The sequence below is a fragment of the Meles meles genome, chromosome 12 (genome assembly GCF_922984935.1).
Source record: "Meles meles chromosome 12, mMelMel3.1 paternal haplotype, whole genome shotgun sequence".
NCBI lineage: Eukaryota > Metazoa > Chordata > Mammalia > Carnivora > Mustelidae > Meles > Meles meles.
In genome coordinates, this window is record NC_060077.1 from 39,235,901 (window position 1) to 39,255,976 (window position 20,076).

General features: G+C 36.9%; 1 protein-coding gene across 5 annotated transcripts in view; it reads right to left on the reverse strand.

Annotated features, from left to right (window-relative positions):
- Positions 1-20,076, reverse strand: part of ARHGAP28 (Rho GTPase activating protein 28) — a 210,101-nt gene that overhangs the window by 19,605 nt on the left and 170,420 nt on the right. For all 5 annotated transcript variants that reach the window (XM_046026100.1, XM_046026101.1, XM_046026104.1 and 2 more), the window contains exons 11-14: positions 16,279-16,441; positions 9,400-9,482; positions 6,793-6,990; positions 6,354-6,467 (exon numbers count right to left, since the gene is read on the reverse strand). In XM_046026100.1, coding sequence (XP_045882056.1) covers positions 6,354-6,467; positions 6,793-6,990; positions 9,400-9,482; positions 16,279-16,441 — 558 coding nt within the window. The remainder of the gene's footprint in view (positions 1-6,353; positions 6,468-6,792; positions 6,991-9,399; positions 9,483-16,278; positions 16,442-20,076) is intronic.

A 20,076-nucleotide genomic window follows, 5' to 3' on the forward strand; every position in this document is an offset into this window, starting at 1 on the left:
TCAGAAGAACACCCCCTTATCCTCATCTGCTTAAAACAGCTTATCTTTGTGCTCTTGGAGTTCTTTGGGTTCCATAGTTTCCTTATCCCCTCTAGGTGCAGCTGAATTACAGAGTTAAATTCACGATTATTAATGAAAAACAAAATAAAAAAATGAATAAATTAAGACATTCTAAAATAAATAAAAGCACTCCTAGGAAAATTTCCCTGTAAGAAATGTTAAAGAGGGTACTTTTTTTTTTTTAAAGATTTATTTATTTATTTATTTGACAGACAGAGATCACAAGTAGGCAGAGAGGCAGGCAGAGAGAGAGGAGGAAGCAGGCTCCCTGCTGAGCAGAGAGCCTGATGTGGGGCTTGATCCCAGAACCCTGGGATCATGACCTGAGCCGAAGGCAGAGGCTTTAACCCACTGAGCCACCCAGGCGCCCCTAAAGAGGGTTCTTTAGGCTGAAATGAAGACAATAACTTCAATCTACATGGAGAAATAACACCAGTAAATATAACTACATAGGTAAATACAAAAGGCAGCATTATGTATTTTTTGTAACTCTACCTTTTTTCCTGCCTAACTTAAAAGATAGTGCATAAGTCAATAATTATAAATCTATGTTGACAGGCACATAATTTATAAGGATGCAATTTGTGGCGGAGCACCTGGGTGGCTCAACTGGTTAAGCATCTGCCTTCAGCTCAGGTCATGACCCCAGGGTCCTGGGATGGAGCCCTACATCAGGTTCCCTGCTCAGTGAGAAGCCCTCTTCTCCCTATCCTACTCCCCTTGCTTGTGTTCCCTCTCTCATTGTCTTGCTCTGTCAAATAAATAAATAAAATCTTCAAAAAAAAGATGCAATTTGTGGCAATAACTGCATAAAGCAGGAGATATGGGGGGGTCTATAAGTAGAGCTTTTACAGGTGAAACTAGTATGAACTAGATTGCAATACATTAAGTCCTCAGGGCAACCATAAGGAGATAATTAAAAAAATGTGTAATAAAAGAAACAATGGTTTCTTTCAACAAAAATATATAGTAAAATAATGAAAAGTGGTATACTAGAAAATACTCTACACAAATGAAAGCAGTAATGGAGAAATTGTGGGAAAAAAAATCATACCGCATAAGACATACAGCCAAAAAAAAGAATGGAGAAACAGACAGTCTTGCAAAAGCTAGAGATTTCAATATTTCAGTACCTCACTTTCGGTAACAGAAGAACCAGGCAGAAGATCAGAGAGAAAACAAATCTTCATCTAGACATAATAAACATCTACAGAACACTAACAACAGCAGAGTCCATTTGCATTAAGTACACACAGAACATTTTTCAGGATAAACTATATGTTAGGTCACAAAATGAGTCTGAATTAATTTAAAAGTATCAAAATAATATTGGGGTATCTGGGTGACTCAGTTGAGCATCTAACTCTTTGATTTTGGCTGAGGTCATGATCTCAGGGTTGTGAGAGCGGACTTCCTACTCAGTGGGGACTCTGCTTGAGACGCTTTCCCTCTGCCCCTCCTCTCTTCTCTGTAAAAATTAATAAATCTTTAAGAAAAATTTAAAATATCAAAATAATATGAAGTATATTGGCCACTCACAGTGGAATTAAATGAGAAATCAGCAATAAAAGTGAATCTGGGAAATTCACAAATGTGTGGAAATTGAAACATACTCTTAAATAACGAATGCATTAAAGGAAAATTTAAAAGTGCTTTGAGATGGATGCATGAAAATGGAAAACAACATACCAAAACTTATGGGATAGGGCAAAAGTAGATCTCAGAGGAAAATTCACAAATGAAAAGGTTTACATTAAAAAAAGAATGAACTCAAGTCAATAATCTAAACTTCTACATAAGAAACTAAAGAAAAAGGCCAACTAAACTCAAAACAAGCTTAACAAAATAAATAATAAAGATTAGAATTTTACTAAGGACTAAGATTAGAAAAACAAAAGAGTCAATGAAACAAAAGTTGGCCTACCAAAATATCAACAAAATTGACAACATTTAGGCTAAACTGACTGTGAAAAAGGAATGAAGATTCAAATTATAAATCCAGAATGTAAGTGGTGACATTACTACCAATCTTTACAGAAATAAAAATAATTATAAGAGCAAACCATGAACAATTTGTACACGAAAAATTAGATAATCAAGATGAAAAAGACAAAATTCTAGAAACACACAAACTATCAACACTGGCTGGAGAAGAAACAGCAAGTATGAATAGAGTTATAATAAACAAGAAGACTGAATCTAGTATTTTAAAAAATTCCCACAAAGAAAAGTCTAGAGCCAGACATTTTTGTTGGTGAATTCTGCAAATTTAAAGAATTAACACCAATTATTCTTAAACTCGTCTAAAAAATAGAAGAGGAATGAACACTTCCTAGCTCATTTTATAAGGCCAGCATTTTCTTTTTTTTTTTTTTTTTTAGATTTTATTTATTTATTTGACAGATAGAGATCACAAGTAGGCAGAGAGGCAGGCAGAGAGAGAGGAGGAAGCAGGCTCCCTGCTGAGCAGAGAGCCTGATGCGGGGCTCAATCCCAGAACCCTGGGATCATGACCTGAGCTGAAGGCAGAGGCTTTAACCAACTGAGCCACCCAGGTGCCCCAAGGCCAGTATTTTCAATACCAAAGCCAGACAAGATATAACAAGAAACAAAAACTAGAGACCAATATCTCTTATGAATGTTAATGTAAAAATCCTCAACAAAATACAAGCAACCTATCTAGAAGCATATTAAAAGGACTGTATACCTTGGTCAAGTAGGATTTATCCCAAGAATGCAGGGTTATTTCGATATATGAAAACCAATCAGTGTTAATACATAATATTAATAGAATGAAAGGGTAAAAAAAAAGTGATCCTCTTAATAGAGAAAGAAAAAACTTTTGACAAAGTTGAATAGCTTTCCATCATAAAAGCACCCCAAAAATCAAGAATAGAACATGTTTTCTTGAGGTCCATCCATCCATGCTATCGAAAATGGCAAGATTTTGGGGTCATAATGCCAAGTGAAATAAGTCAGAGAGAGAAAGACAAATACAGTATGATCTCTCCTATGTTTGGAATATATATTTCAATATATATATGTGCACACACACACACACATATACACATCCCAGCTTGCAGACACAGAGAACAGACTAGTGGTTGTTGTGGTGGGGAATGGGGTACAGTGGGGAGAAATGGGTAAACTATTTTTTTCCAGTTTACACAAATTGAATTTTAAAAAGTAAGAAAAAAAATGAAATTTTCTCAAACAAATAAAGGTAATCTGTGAAAAACCCAGATTTAACATCATAGTTAATGATGAAAGATTGAGATTTCCCCTTAAGATCAGAAACAAAACAGGATCTCTGGTCTTGTCTTCTTATTTAATATTTTACCAGAGTTCTAGCCAAGAAGAAAAGAAGTAAAAGGCACCCAGACTGGAAAAGAAGAAGGAAAATTATCTCCATTCACTGACAGCATGACATTATATATAGAAATCCTAAAGAATTAACACAAATAAAATCAAACTATTAGTGTCAGTAAATGAGTTCAGTAAAACTGCAGAATACAAGATCAATACAGAAATATCAGTTGATTTCCATACACAATTAGTGATCCAAAAATGAAATTAAGAAAACAATTCCACTTGCCATAATACCACAATATCAACACGAGTATTATTTAGGAATAAATGTTAGTCCAGGAAGTATAAGACTTACATACTAAAAACTATAAAACAGTGTTAAAAGAAATTACAAGTTATAAAAAACCTACATAAATGGAATGATAATTCATTTTCCTAGACTAGGAAATGTAATAATATTAAGATGGCAATCCTTCCTAAATTGATCCACATATTCAATGTAATCCCTATCAAAATTCCAACTACTGTTTTTTTCCCCCCAAAATGGGAAACTGGCCCCAAAATTCATATGGAAATTAGGGAAGCCTAAATAATCAAAGTTATTCAGAAAAAAAAAAGTTGAAAGACTCTCATTTTTTAATTTCAAAACTTAAAAAAAAGCTCAGTAATCAAACAGTGTGTTACTAGCATAAGGACCAATTAACAGAACAGAATTAAGAGTCTAGGGGTAAAAAACAACACACATTTATGGTCAATTTTCAACAACAGTGCCAAGACCATTCACTGAGGAAAGAGTAGTTTTTTCACCAAATGATGCTGAGATACTAGATAGCCACATGCAAAAGTATGAACTTGTATACTCCTACCACATATCATATACTAAAAATAACTCGAAATGGAACAAAGGCATAAATATAAGAGCTAACACTAAAATTCGTAGAACACATAGGGTTCAAATTCTCATTATCTAAGACTTGACAAAGGATTCTTATACATGACAACAAAAGAAATACATAAACTATACATCATAATTAAAAACCTTTGTGTATCTAGGACACATCAAGAAATTGAGAAGACAACCCACAGAAGGGGAAAAAATATTTCTAATCATACATCTGATAAGGGACTTGTATCTAGAATGTATGAAGAACTCCTACAACTTAACAGTAAAAAGACAACCCAATCAAAAATTGGCAGGAATTTGAATAGACATTTCTCCAGTGAAGATACACAAATAGCTAAGAGGCTCATGAAAAGATGCTCACCATCATTAGTTCTCAGGGAAATGCAGGTCAAAACCACAATAAAATATCACTTTATACTAAAAGGATGGATAAAATTAGTTTCTGATTATAACAAGTTTTGGTGAGGATATGGAAAAATCTGAATCCTCACACACTACTGCTTAAAATGTAAAAATGGGACAGCTGCTTTGAACAGTCTAGCAGTTCTTCAGATGATTCAACATAGAGTTGCTTTATTACCCACCATACACCCAAGAGAATTAAAACATGTCTCTACATATAAATATAAAAGTTTATAGCAGCATTATTCATAACAAGTAAAAGATACAATCAACCCAAATGTCTATCAATAAATGAATGGATAAAAAATATGTGGAAATCCATATAAGGGAATGTTACTTGGACATAAAAAATAAGTACTGATACATACTACGACCTGGATGAACCATGAAAATATAATGAAAATGAAATAAACCAGTCACAGAAGGTCATAGAGTATATGATTTAATTCATTAAAAGTCCAAAACAGGAAATTCTATAGAGACAGAAAGTTGATAAATTGTTGCTTAGGACTGGTAGAAGGAAATGGTGGAGGTGTATTTCGGGGGATGATAGCCAAGAGGATGGTGTTTTTTCAGGTGATGAGAATGTTCTAAACTTGACTGCACTGATGATTGCAAACATCTGGGAATATACTAAAAACCACTGAATTTGACACTTTAAATAAGTGAACCATATGATATGAGGAAAATATCAGCAAAGCTTTTTTAAAAATGGAATTTTTTTCTCAAAGCAAACTTTTTTCCAAATTTAAATGTTGATTCTACTTATTCTGAAGTCACTTTGCCTGTAATCAATAAAGGAATACAGCCATTCATCATGATTATGATAGATCAATAAGCAATACTCCCACTTCACTGCTTTGCCATTTACTATTCCTTTCCCTGGATTAACTTTTTCCTCCCTTCTCCCTTCAAAATACCATCTGTCCTTCATGATGTAGCTCAAACATCACACTTCTTTCAGAAGGTGTCCACAATTCCCCGCAATGGAGCTCATTCTTTCTCTTCTGCATGGTTCTGCCACATGGTCCATACAACTGGTCTAACACATAATGCATATTCATGGTTCTTGTACAAATTTCTCTCCCACATTAGGTGGAAATTCCTTTAAGAGAAAAGCAAATTTCTCTACATCCTCCTCAATGTTGAATGTTCTGACACTCATGATCTTCCTCAAATTAAATTAAAGCAATAAAGATAATTCTTCTAAAACCTGTTCCCTTTTCACCTCCATACAAACTATACATAAGCAAAAATTCTTTGGAATGCAATGAAATTATGCTAAACAACTCGAAGACTAAAAATTATTTTTTTATCTAATCAATAGAGAATTCTTTATTTATTAGATATACTGGATTGCCCTAAATCTAATTTGCAGGAACTAAAAGGTTGACGTCTATCTTTGTGAGAACCATCTTAGACTTAATTAAATACTTAACAGAATTTTAAATAACTGTCATGATAGAGATATTTCAAAAACTTCAACCAGAAGCACATAATTCAACAAAATGGCAAGACCTTGGTACTCTGTTATGAATATCATTTCCAAAATATTTATAGTCACAAGGGTGAGAATATAAATTTTTTGGTTCTAAATTACAAGCTACTTCGTGTGACACTTTGAGAAATAAAAACCTGGGTAATAACAACATTTGCATTCTTAGTCCATTGTCATTACCTCTCGCTCTATCGTCTTCCTCCTCAGCAGCTTTTTGACACTTGGGAGCTGCTTCTTTAACAACATGGTAGTTTCATTCATTCTTCTGACTTGCATGATTAAGAAAGATGGAACCTGGAGAAGAAACATTGCTTGAATCAAAAGGAAAGTATCTGAGTTAAATCTCCCTGTTAGACTCCTTCTGGACACTCAGTATCTTGGAACCAGGGACTGTGGCATTTGTCCTTGTAAAGATTAGAGAAAATGGTAAGGATTCTTGTTTAAAAGGGAAAACATGCTTAGGAGCAGCCATAAAGAATGTACAAAGATGCCACAAGCAACTTGGGATTGATTATCTTCTCACATTTCCTCCCCGTGACTAAGGGCATGTAGCCTTTATGTTTCCTGGGTGTAGGTAGGCTTCCAAGGAAAACAGCACAGTCATCACACTGTTACTCACCTTCCACAGAATTTTCTGGTATTTAAGCATTAGGCGGATGATGTGCGCTGCAGTGTTTGCTAACTGTAATTCTTCATAATCAGAATGCTTGCTTCGACTGAAGAAAAGGTTTGGTGCCATTATAGTAGAAATATTCCATATACTCATTCGGTTTTTTGATTCGTAGGCAATCACTTTATTGAAGAATGTCATGAGGGCCTAACAAGAAACAGCACTGTGTCACACTACTGTAAATTATCAAAAGGCATCACTGATTGCTATCATTCATTTCTATACCCATTCATGGTGCCCCTGGAAAACTGTCAGAACTAAAGAATGGTTAAATACATAATGTTGCCCCTTTTATTCCTTAAAAGTATTAATAAGAAATGTGAATGAATAGTTTATTGAATTCCCTATTTCATAAAAGTACTTCCATTTTTATGGAGTTTATTATATTAGAGATTTTATAAATGATAGTTTGCATTTTTATTTTCTTTTATCCAAAACAAGGCTGACAAATATTAAAATTATGTAGTAAACTAGAAAGAGGAAACACTGCATTTCAAATAAATATGAAGTGAAGTTTTGTTGCAAAGGAAGAAAAGGAATCCTAAAAAAATCCTTAATTTAAAGCATTACCATTGAAAACTATCTACTGTTTCCTTGGGAAAGGAAAAACCCATCAAAAAAAAAAAAATCCCCAAAAACATGAGTATCTCATTTCTCGGTCCAAATGTAAACTCAACTGAAAAATTGAAAAATTTTATTTTCTGGGTATCATTTTTCTACTGCTTTTCAATTTTGGAATATTCAGCAGACCAAACGGAAATGCTTACATGCAGCTGTTCTTGGCATTTAAAAAAGAGAGAGAGAGAGAGAGATTTGACAAAGCTTAAAGTTTGGCTGAGCCACCAAAGTATAGATGCTTATGAGAACCTTCTGAAATTCACCAAGAGGGCTGAAATCTTAAAATAAAAAGATACCAAAAAATTCTCTTTAGTTTCTCAAGTTTAAATTCTGCTATAGTATTTTTAATGAAAAAATGGTTGGCATATAATAGTAATAATAGTCAACATTTATGTGAGAGTTTATTAGGAAGCCAAGCATTCTTAATACTTCATATATATCACTGACTTTATTATCATTACAAACCCTGTGAAGTAGGTACTATTATTAACACTGTTTGACAGATGAGGAAGCTAATGGAAAAGATTCAGGTAGCTCTCTCTGCCCAATGTCAATTAATTAAGTGGCAAAGCCAGGATTTGAACTGAGGAAACCTGATTCTTGAGCCAGAGCTCTTGATCTCTATAGCACATCAGCTTCAATCCTAGATCCAGTCACAATGTAGAATGGGGGGAAAAGTGTGTGTGTGTGTGTGTGTGTGTGTGTGTGTGTGTGTGTGCATGTGCATCTCCACCAGTCCCATGACGTTTTTGAGGATCTTCTGTTAGAAAAGTGTTAGATTACCTGTTCTTACTGCATCCTTGGATATATGAGAGGATAGATGACATTCTGAGCCAAATATCTGACAGCAGATGCATCCTTTTTTTTCTTTATATATAAAAGAACACTGTTTACAAATACCCCCAAAACAAGCTAATAAATTTCCAGCTTTTGAAATATTACTGAATTATACTAGAAATAGACATTCTTATGTCACATCCAATCCCCATCCTTGAGGATATAATTGACATATAATTGACACACTTATTTTATTATGTAGGAGGAAAGGCTCTCACCAAATTGAAATGTCTGATGAGAAGCAGCACAAAGAATCATCTTTGTTTTCAGCATTATGTTTACTGGCCTCAAAATTATGGGCTCTTTCCAACTCATCTTAACTCAATTTCATTTCAAAGATTCCAAACACCTGTTGTACTTACAACAAATTTCCTATTGCATACAGAATCATTATCAAAATAAGAAGGGAAACTTGATTTTTGCCAACATACAGCAAGGACATAAATCTGAAATAAGGCACAAAATATTTGGGAGAACCAAGGAATATGGTTCTACCGAATGTTATATTATATGTTAATGGAAAAATCATTTTTCTGAGTCTAATTTTCCTAACCTATAAAATGAGAAGATCATATCAGGTGATTTCTAAAATACCAAGATTCTAGGATGGTTTCATTGAATTATCTTTATAAGCTGTAAGACACCAACATTTTAGAAACTTCATTTAAATCAGTGACTTCAAATTTCCTCCTTAAGCATACTCTTTGGATCTTTTGTCACCAGACTGGAGTAGCTGAGGACCTAAAATTATAGAGCTTTACATTCTGCAGCTTACATAATGGCCTCTGACATTATCCCATTTGTCTCCCATCTTTGCTTCTCCTCTTGCTAACCCTAGGCCAGTGTCTGGCACTAGACAGATACTCAGTATCTCTTTATAGATTGAATGAATTAAACTAAATGTTCAGAGAAGATTCCAGGATTTATGTTCTTTCTTGTCTTCCTTGGGAGAATAGCAGTAAGAATGTGGAAAGGCAATACAGGCTGGCAGCAAGCTTAGCTGGCTTAGTAAGTTGTCATCTTGGTCTTTATTTTTCCATCTGAGCCATTATCTTTGACTAAGAAGGGCCAATGATAGACCATGAGGTTGATATAACATACCTGGGCTGTGTCCCTGTTGGCATCAGGCAGTGCCATGATCATGAGATGTAAAGCTTGAAACTGTACTTTGATGTGATGCCCTCCTAACAAGAAAATAGAAATAACCACACATTTTGAACAACACTGATGCATTCTGACAACATTTCTTGCTAACATCTGGTGGCACAGGAGGGCTTTTGACAGCTTTCAGTAGTGAAGACTCCGGTTTTGTGCCCCATAATGTAAATTTGTTAACTTGGACAAGAGCCTCAGTCGATCAACTCCTCTTTTACATCCCATAATGTCACTGTAGAGGCAGGTGGCCAATGAGATCCTCAAAATAATTCTAGATCTGTATAACATCTCCCTTTTCAAAGTACTTCCACAGGCCCTGCTTTACTTATATGCCATAAACAGAAGGCTTAAAAAAGCTCAAGTCAACAGAAAATAAATCTTGTTTCTACATAACAAGGCAGCAAAGTATAATTACTAGGAGCATAGATTCTAGAACCAGGTTCAAATCCTGCAACTACTTTGGTCACTGAGTGACCTTGTGCACCCTATTTAACCCCTCATTGCTACCATTTTGCCATCTGTAAAACAGGAGTAGTCACATCTACCTATCTCCCCGAGTTATTGCAAAGACTAAGTGAGTTAGTATATGGAGAGTGTTTACATCAGTGCCTATAACATAGTTGCCTCTATATGTGTATGCTCTTTTTATTGTGATTAAAGACATTTATTCTAGATCATAAATGGACATTTAAGGAAAGTGACTATTGTTGGATCTTTAGAGATTCTTGAGTATTTTATTCCTTGATAAAATGACAGAAGATGGCGCCAGAGGGCTGGCATTTATAGCTGTGTATTAAACACTGATTCTTCCTGTTTTAGGGAAAGAATTTTAGGGATTCCATCCACAACTGGATAATCCACAACCAGCTGTGCTGAAAATGTAGAATATATCAGAGCATTCCAGGCTTTGCTTTGTCCCTCTGTATTCTCCTCACAATGGTCTCTTGGTGGGGAGTTCCTGGGGGGAAGCATTCTAGCATCCCTGGGGAGTTCTCAACCGCATGAATATCTATTTATATCCAATGGATGAAAGGCAGTCACCTGCCTGTAAAGTTCCTTAGCTTTACAGCAGTGGAAACACTCTTGAGACAAGCTACTAGGTTATAGGAGATTGTGTGCATCCTAGTTAGGAGTACATGACAAATGTGCATAACTATGTAACAATGAATCAGCTGGGGGATTATTTATAGGACTGTATCATATTGTCTTGGTATAATCCCCATGTGGATTTTTAGAAATTTATGTCAAATTTGCAAACAAAAGTGACACAGGGTCAGGATGTTTTTGAAAATGGCTAATGTACACTGACATGAGTTTACTTGATTAACAGGAATTATCAGGAACATTTCTCAGTACAAACCACTGAGGGACAGATAAGGCATTATTTGAATACACAAACTGCAGGCTGTCTATAATCTTCCAATGCAGCCAACCTTTGGCAGAGGGAACAACAGATGCAGATGCAGCCTCTGTATTTTCATCAATTTCAAAGAAATTATGAAGTTACTTTTAAGACTGAAAATCTAAACTGGCAAATAATCCATTTTCATTTTATTTAGGAAACCTATACCTATACCACTCTGTAGCTAATAGTTTTGTAGTTAATTCATTACTGCATCCTAGTTAGTATCTTTTTTCCTTGAGGTCATTATTTTCCCAGAAAAGTATTAAACTTTTCACAAAAGTATCTAAAGCTTGACTTAGTCGTTTAATTTTATGGACAATTTTTGGGCCAAGTTTGGAAAGAGAATGTGATTACACTAAAAGACTACATTCTCCAAACCCCATTTTAAACCATAAAGATTAGCAGTTTAAACACACGTACCCATAATTCTTTCCTTCAGAAAATCTCATTATAACTAGGGCTTACTCTAGGTAGCAAAAAGGCCATTTTCCCTGCTGGGAGCAGCCCAGAACTCTGGGCTTCCTGTGGGGTTGGCTGGTATCAAATCAATCACTGCAACATGGTATTTTTCACTTTCAAAGTCTTACAAAAAAATGTGGATTCCTCTGTGAACCTTTTCAAGATATTTTCCAGATTTCCTGCCTTCAATGAAGTGTACTGGCTACAGTCAGACACGGAACAATGATATTAAGGAAACCTAGTTTATCTGTATGACTTTTTAAAATAGGATTCTCTGAATAGGACTGGCATTGGACTCAACCTGGCAAAATTTCATAATACCACAAAAGCGCAAACAGAAAAAAAAATCTGTGGCACCAATTTGTTTTGATGAATTATTTAGTGTATATACCACAGATCAAAGGAAAACGAATACTTCTCCATTACCCAGGAGAGCAAACTATATAGAAAATACTACCCTTTTTGAACTTATAAATTGAAGGGAGGAAGTCCTGCTTCTGGTATGGCTGAATAAGCTCCTTCCTAAGACCCCTGAAGATAACTGTAAACTCTGAACAAATACAAAAAACAACTATCTAAGGCAGTGAAGAATTCATAAAAGCAGGCAGATTTAGAGGACTGGATATTTGGAATTAGGGAATGGCACAGGGAGTTTCCCACTACTCCGGATTTTAGTCTATGGTCAGGCCATAGCTGGTATTGTAGGAGTTAGCTGAAATTCCAGTCCTTCTGCCTGAACAACCAAAAGACAGGATTCAAGATGACCACAGACACTGGGAAATAACAGGAGGTGGCCCTGATTCTGGTATAAAATCTTGGTTGACTCATGAACAAAGCATGTGTGGAGTAGCACAGGTAAGGATACATAATTGAACTAACAGTCCAGAAGACCATTACAATTTGAGTTCAATTTACATTCAAGTAAATTGTTGGCTCAAATACAAACAAACAAGCAACAAAAACCAAAACAAAACTCCAACCTCTTTGGAGAAATATTATAGAATGCAGAGTCTCTAAAACACAGTATTTACAACGTTCAGGATATAGTTTAAATTTATGTGATAATGTAAATGCATTCTCAAGGGAAAAGACAATCAACAGAAAGCAACCCAGAGGAGACCCAGATGCTGGCACTAGCAGACAAGGATTTTGAAACATCTATCATAATTATGTTCAATGATGTGAAGAAAAATATGCTTATAATGGATGAAAAGATAGGCTATCTCAGCAAATAAACAGAAAACCCTTAAAAAGGAGGTAAGAATATGGTAAGGGAGACAAGAATATTCAGTGGGGAAAAGACAATCTCTTCAACAAATGGTGTTGAGAAAACCGGCAGCCACATGCAAAAGAATGTTACTATGGAACTAGACCATGGTCTTATATGCAAAAATGAATTCAAAATACAAAAAAAAGGGGCACCTGGGTGGCTCAGTTGGTTAAGCATCTGCCTTTGGGTCAGGCCATGATCCCAGAGTCCTGAGATCAAGCACCGCATTGGGCTCCCTGCTCAACAGGGGGCCGGTTTCGCCCTCTCCTACTACCCCTGCTTGTGTTCTCTTGCTCACTGTATCTCTGTCAAATAAATAAAATAAAATCTTTAAAAAAAAAAAAAAAAAGAACTCAAAACAGATTAAAGACCTAATTGTGTGATCTAAAACCATAAAACTTCTAGAAGAAAACATAAGCAGTAATCTCTTTGACATCAGCCATAGGAAGATTTTTCTAGATAATATCCTCAGGCGAGGGAAACAAAAGCAAAATTAAACTATTGGGACTACCCCAAAATAAAAGGCTTCTGCACAGTGAAGGAAATCATCAACAAAACAAAAAGGCAACCTACTGAATGGGAGAAGATATTTATAAATGATTTATCTGATAAGGGGTTAATATTCAAAATGTATAAACTTAACACCAAAAAACCCCAAGTAATCTGATTTTAAAAATGGGGGTAGGACCTGAACAGACATTTTTCCTAAGAAAATAGAGACGGCCAACAGACACATAAAAAAATGTAAATGAGATGTTACTTTACACTTGTCAGAATAACTAAAATAAAAAACACAAGAAGTAACAAGTGTTGCTGTGGATGTGGAGAAAAAGGAACACTTATGCACAGTTGGTGGGAATGCAAATTGGCACAGCCACTGTGGAAAACCCTATGGAAGTTCCTCAGAAAGTTAAAAGCATAACAACCATATGATCTAGTAATTCCACTACTGGGCATTTATCAAAAGAAAACAAAAACACTAATTCAAAAAGATATGTGCACCCCTATGTTTACTGCAGCATTGTTTACCATAGCCAAGATATGGAAGCAACCCCAGTATCTACCAACAGATGAATGGATAAAGAAAATATAGTGAAAAAAATTAAGCAGATGTGGGGTGTGTATGTGTGTGTATATATACACACAATGTACACACACACATGCATATATATAATGGAATATTACTTAGCCATAAAAAAACCCAAAATCTTACCATTTGCAAAAACACGGATGGATCTAGAAGGTATAATTCTAAGTGAAATAAGTCAGTTAGAGAAAGAAAAATACCATATGATTTTTTTTTGCTCATGTGCAATTTAAGAAACAAAACAAATGAACAACCAAAAAAACAAAAAGAGAAAGAGAGAGAGACAAAATAAACAGACTCTTAAATATATAGAGAACAAACTGGTGGCTGCCAGAGGGGAGGTGGAGAGGGGATGGGTGAAAAAGATAAAGGACCCAGCAATCGCACTACTGGGTATTTACCCTAAAGACACAAATGTAGTGATCTGATGGGGCACATGCACCCGAATGTTGAGAGCAGCAATATCCACAATAGCTAAGCTATGGAAAGAACCTAGATGTCCATCAACAGATGAATGGATAAAGAAGATGTGGTATATATGTATAATGGAATACTACGCAGCCATCAAAAGAAATGAAATCTTGCCATTTTGCAATGATGTGGATGGAACTAGAGGGTATTATGCTGAGTGAAATAGGTCAAGCAGAGAAAGACAATTATCATATGATCGCTCTGATATGAGGAATTTGAGAAGCAGGGTGGGAGATTTTGGGGATAGGTAAGGAAAAAAAATGAAACAAGATGGGATCAGGATGGAGACAAACCGTAAGAGATCTTAATCTCACAAACAAACTGAGGATTGCTGGGGGTAGGGGGTAGGGAGAGGGTGGTTGGGTTATGGACACTGGGGAAGGCATGTGCTATGGTGAGTGCTGTGAAATGTGTTAGCCTGATGACTCACAGATCTGTACCCCTGGGGCAAATAATACATTATATGTTAGTAAAAATATTTTTTAAAAAGTACACTTATCATGATGAGTGCTGAAAAATTATCAAATTATTGAATCATTATACTATACACCTAAAACTAATATAACACTGTATATTAATTATATTTCAATTTAAAAAACGCACCAACTGGAAATTCTAGAACTGACAAAACACAATATCTGAAATAAAAAAAGAATGAAGTGAACTAGCTCTTCTCTCTTTGTAAGAGTCTCTCTCCTAAGACAAAATACTACATCTTATAAAGTAAAGAGATCCTAGTCACAGATGGCCTGTGAATTAAAGCTTAGGAGAAACTGCCATGCCTATGGTATTCTCTTTTCTGAAGGCACAAAGGATATATTATGAATCTGATTTAGTTAAAATGTTTAAAGATTTAGAACCTACTATTTTTTTTTAATTTATTTATTTTTATTTGTTTATTTACAGCATAACAGTGTTCATTGTTTTGGCATCACACCCAGTGCTCCATGCAGTACGTGCCCTCCCTATTACCCACCACCTTGTTCCTCAACCTCCAACCCCCCACCCACCCCCCCGCCGCCCCTTCATAACCCTCTGGTTGTTTTTCAGAGTCCATAGTCTCTCATGGTAGAACCTACTATTTTTTAGGTCAAATTTTGTCATAAAACTTAGGACCTATTATTTTCTTTCACTGTGGTTTTAAGGATTTTATAGTTCTGGTCAACCTGCAGGAAGCTGTAAACTGGCAGATATAGATATCATTTGTTAGGCTCACAGAGTGTTTTCAAATTCGAATTTGTAGCTGATATTTTCAAATTAACAGTTTCCCTATTAAAGTGTGGATTTTGGCTCTCATTCCCACATGGTAACCATTTTTTAGAGCAGAGCAGTGGCCAACCTTTTTATAAGGGGTGTGTCCTTTCAGTTTGTCCATGGGCCTTTTTTGTCCACGCAGAATTGCCATTTATTTAACAGCTTTGTGACCCCTGAATTCCTCTGGCTAGTAGTCAAAGCCCCCTTCATGTAAACCCATTCTGCTTTTCTAAATTCTCTCTTGTCACATCTCCACAATATTCAACCCTCAGGCTAAAAGCATGCCAAATTATCCTCTCATTGCCAAATACAACACACACTTTCCAGTTTCCATGCTTTTATCCAAGTTCCTCACTTAAGGCCTAGTCTATGTGACTTTGTAGTTTTCAGAGACAAAACACCTTCTGTGCTGAATTGTGTTTTACACATCATCAAACCCAGGACCTTGGATTTAATGAAGGAAGAGACCTATTTTTGGAAGGACTATTACACACCAGGTATTATTCTAGATGTCTTCATTCAATAACCACAACAACCCTGACAAGCAATTGTTAATCTGTAATTTATAGGTGCAGCAATGAAGCTCAGAAAGGTTCATTACATGGCTAATAGATGGTTGAACAAGAATTCAAATCTCAAGAGTCTGGTCTTTTGGCAAACCACTCTTTTAATGGTCATAAAACCTGCTAACTTGTATCTACCAGACTTAAGGAAAAGAGAGGACTGTTTACCATCAAACTCAGTATTTCAACAACAACTGCCAGGAAAGAGGAAATCTGTACATTTATGATCATATTTGATTATGCACCTTTCTTTTGCTCTCTGTTACTTTATTAACCTTATATCTTAGCCCATTCACACTTAACTTCTTCCACCTACTTTCTATGAGAGTGATGAAGGCAGGTATATATTCCACAGGGAAGAGAGAGGTGGGTAGTTCTCTGAAAAACGCCTTCAACATTACTGCAGCTTCTCTATGGCACATTCTGTCCCATTTAAACTTATCAGCATTAAACTTGGCATCCAGTTCTTCACGGTATTGCTGAAATCAAGAAAAACAGTCAATATTCAAAGTGTTTTTACCACCTGATCCCCCTTTCCCTTTTAAAAACTGTCATTACGTAAATTATTTTTGTAAATAGATTGAAAAGTCAATATCTACCAAGCCTAACTTTTTCAACATAATTAAAGAACTGAAATGGCTCTTTTTGAATGATTTTTTTCTACAATCTTTTCAGAATAATGTTAATCATGAAATAATCTGCTAATTCTACAGAACTATAAAATTCTTTACTCATCATAGTTTTGTTTCTGTGGTTTTTGGCTGAATACCACTTATATCCCCACAGGATAAATGTACTGATTTGACAAAAGCCTCCACTTCTTTTTTTTTTTCCATGATGCCTTCCCTCTGCCATCCTGTCATCTTCTAAATTAGATCAAGAATGTATGCCTCTCAACTAGTTCTCATACAGAATGAAAACTGCCAGTAAAGGAATTCTGACGTCATGGCAACATGAAGACCAATGACATCTTCCTGGAGCAGATACAGCAAAGTGTTATGCCAAGAGGTACACATGTCTTTCACATGTCTGCATGCTTGCCCAATCCTTCATAAGGTTTGGAACACTGCGTAAATACTTTAAAAAAATCACTAAGCCTCCGTAAGTTTTAGTCAGGTTATACAGTTCACATTATCGATTCATCTGATTATCAATGCCCCCGTTCTCCATGTTTCTTTTTCAAACTCATTTTCTACCATCCCCTTGAACTGCATACAGTTTACCTATTAATAGCAGTTAGTTGTAGCAGCTCCCCAACTGACACCTAACTACTCCAAAAAGAGAACTCTGAAAACCCTCAGGGTGTTTATGGCCTTCCAGCCTTGAGTCACACAGAGCCAAAGTCAGTCTGCACGTCTGACCTTTCCCTACCACACTGCAGCTCATTAACCAGCCCAGACATTAATGCTGTCATGGCGCCCCAAACCTGGGACATGGGAGACAACCTGCCAATACATGTCCCTTATAGAAACAGACAGGATTCCAAGCTACCCTCTTGCCCTTACTAATGACAGCAAAAGGAGATTTTCTTCTTGTCCTTGAGAAGCTCTCAATCTAATAGGAGTAAGAGGGCAAATCAAGCAAATCCTTTGCTGATAAATACACTCTGTAAAGCACTAAAGCATATATCTAAAGCATACATACAAAGTGCTCCCTAGAATAAAAGAAGTAGAGCACAGACTGGGCTCTGGTAAGAGAAGGATACATGGTATCCATTCTTTGCCTTTAGGCATCTTGCAGTTCTGTGAATGGGACCATCTTATGAATTCCTGATGCTAACTCAGGTCACATATCAGATGCTGTGCAGCCAGGAAAGAGGAGAATCCAACTTGGCTCAGGCCAAGTCTTGAGTCTGTGAGGAATTTGTCAGGGGAAGAGGAAATAGAAGGGTACTCAAGACAGCAGAAAGTGCTCTACCAGTGGTACACATGCAAGGAGACCCACTGGGTCTGGGGAACTCTGATAGGTTCAGTGTTGCTGGGGCACAGACCAGAGCCAGCCCTCATGCTACTGAACTTCATTCCATGGGCCACGAGGCAACATGGAACACATCAAAGCAGGAGAACAAGGTGAGATTTATCTTTTCTGACAGCCAGATGGGAAAGTGATTTGGAGAATAAAGCTTGGTGCCGATTAGGGAACAGACTAGACGCAAGGAGACTAGTTACTGGGCCATGGTACCATTTCTGGGAAATTGAGGACTAACCTGGATAAGCAGCTATAAGACAGAAAGGAGAGGTGGCACTGATGGAATGCCTGAGAGAAAATTCTCACAAATCAGTGATGGATTATTTAGAGGGTAACAGATCCGTCCAAAATGACTCTGACTACTAGTTGGAGTCATGGGCAGATGGAAGTGTTGTTAACAGGAAGTAGAGGGAAAACAGCAAATGTCTTCCATCCGTTGCCTGGTGCTACAAAGCAAGGGTGAAACTGTTTTCAAGGAGGCAGGAAGCACCACTGAGAGCAGAATAACTCAGATTCATCTCCCACAACCCTCTGCTGTAGGAAGCTGTCTGAAACACACCATGACCACCATTCTAACTTGCCAGTGGTTCCCTGTTGCTTACCAAGCAACATGGCTCCAGCATCAAGAGTGGGCTCTATGACTAGATTCTTTAGGTTTTTATCCCAACTCCACAACTGACTAGTGTTAAGGCCTATGCCTCAGTTTCTCACAGTGTAATAGGGATGTTAAAATGACTTCAGGGGCGCCTAGGTTGCTCAGTTCTTAAGCATCTGCCTTGGGTTCAGGTCTTGATCCCAGAGCCCTAGGATCGAGCCCCGCATGGGGCTCCCTGCTCAGTGGGGAGTCTGCTTCTCCCTCTGCTCCTCACCCTACTTGTATTCTCTTTCTCAGTCAAATAAGAATATACAATTTCTATAAAGAAACAAACAAATACATAAATAAAACGACTTCACAGAGATTCAATCAGATAATACAATGTAAAGTTCAGTGCGGAGGGGAGGGCCCACCCCAACGGAAGCGCTCAGTAAATGCTGGCTGCTCATAACATCCCCTCCTCTCGGTTGGTAATAACCTTTAGTATTATTAGTATGGGAAACCCATGCATATGTGGTTATTTGGGTAACAGTATCTCTTCAGCTTGACTGGATGGACAGAATAAAACAATACTGAGAGAAAGAATGTCCTCTCTTGGGGCGCCTGGGTGGCTCAGTGGGTTAAGCCTCTGCCTTCAGCTCAGGTCATGATCTCAGGGTCCTGGGATCAAGCCCCACATCGGGCTCTCTGCTCAGCAGGGAGCCTGCTTCCCCTCTCCCTCTGCCTGCTGCTCTGCCTGCTTGTTATCTCTCTATCAAATAAATAAAATAAAATCTTAAAAAAAAAAAAAAAAAAAGAATGTCCTCTCTTCCTTTTGACCAGAAAAGACTGAGGGCCATAGGAACAGAGCTGACATTTCCATGGTGGTCCTAAACATGAAATCATAAACCAGGTGTTGAATTTAGCTCGCCAAAGACAGGAAAGGAAGCATTTAGAGGTTAAAGAAGTCATGTTTTCTGTCCAGTGTTAATGAGGACACTAGGTCAGGGTCAGATGCCACGTCCTTCAATCTGCTCTGAGCAAAATATACAACCTGCTTCCATTTCGGAGGTCGTTTTATAAAAATGCAAATGACCCACCTTCAGCTTCAAAAACCAGGTCAGGAAGGGAAATCAGTAGACCAAGTAACATAATTATGAAACATTTAGAGCAGCCTCAGGATAACTGAAACAAGTCAAAAACAAAAACAAAAACAAAAAAAACCACTCTCGCATGTCAAACAGCCTGCCTTCTTCCATAAAATGTATTCCCCAGTGATCAGCTCAAATTACTGTCATTTTTGGAAAAGAAAATCATTGGAAACACCAAGGCATTAAATTGGTCCCAAATGATCCGTGGCCTCAAATACAGGAATAGGCTCCACTGTTGTGTCCCCTGTGTGGCCAAAGCTAGCAGCTTCCCCCCAGGCCTGCGCCCCTTTTAGTCTCACTAGGCCTTGAAAGCACAAGACTGCTCACAATGATACATTAGAGTTAGTGTCATCTATTTGGCACAATTTGAGGATAATTATAACAGAGCTTTTAAAACTATCTTTCCATAAGCACATCCCTA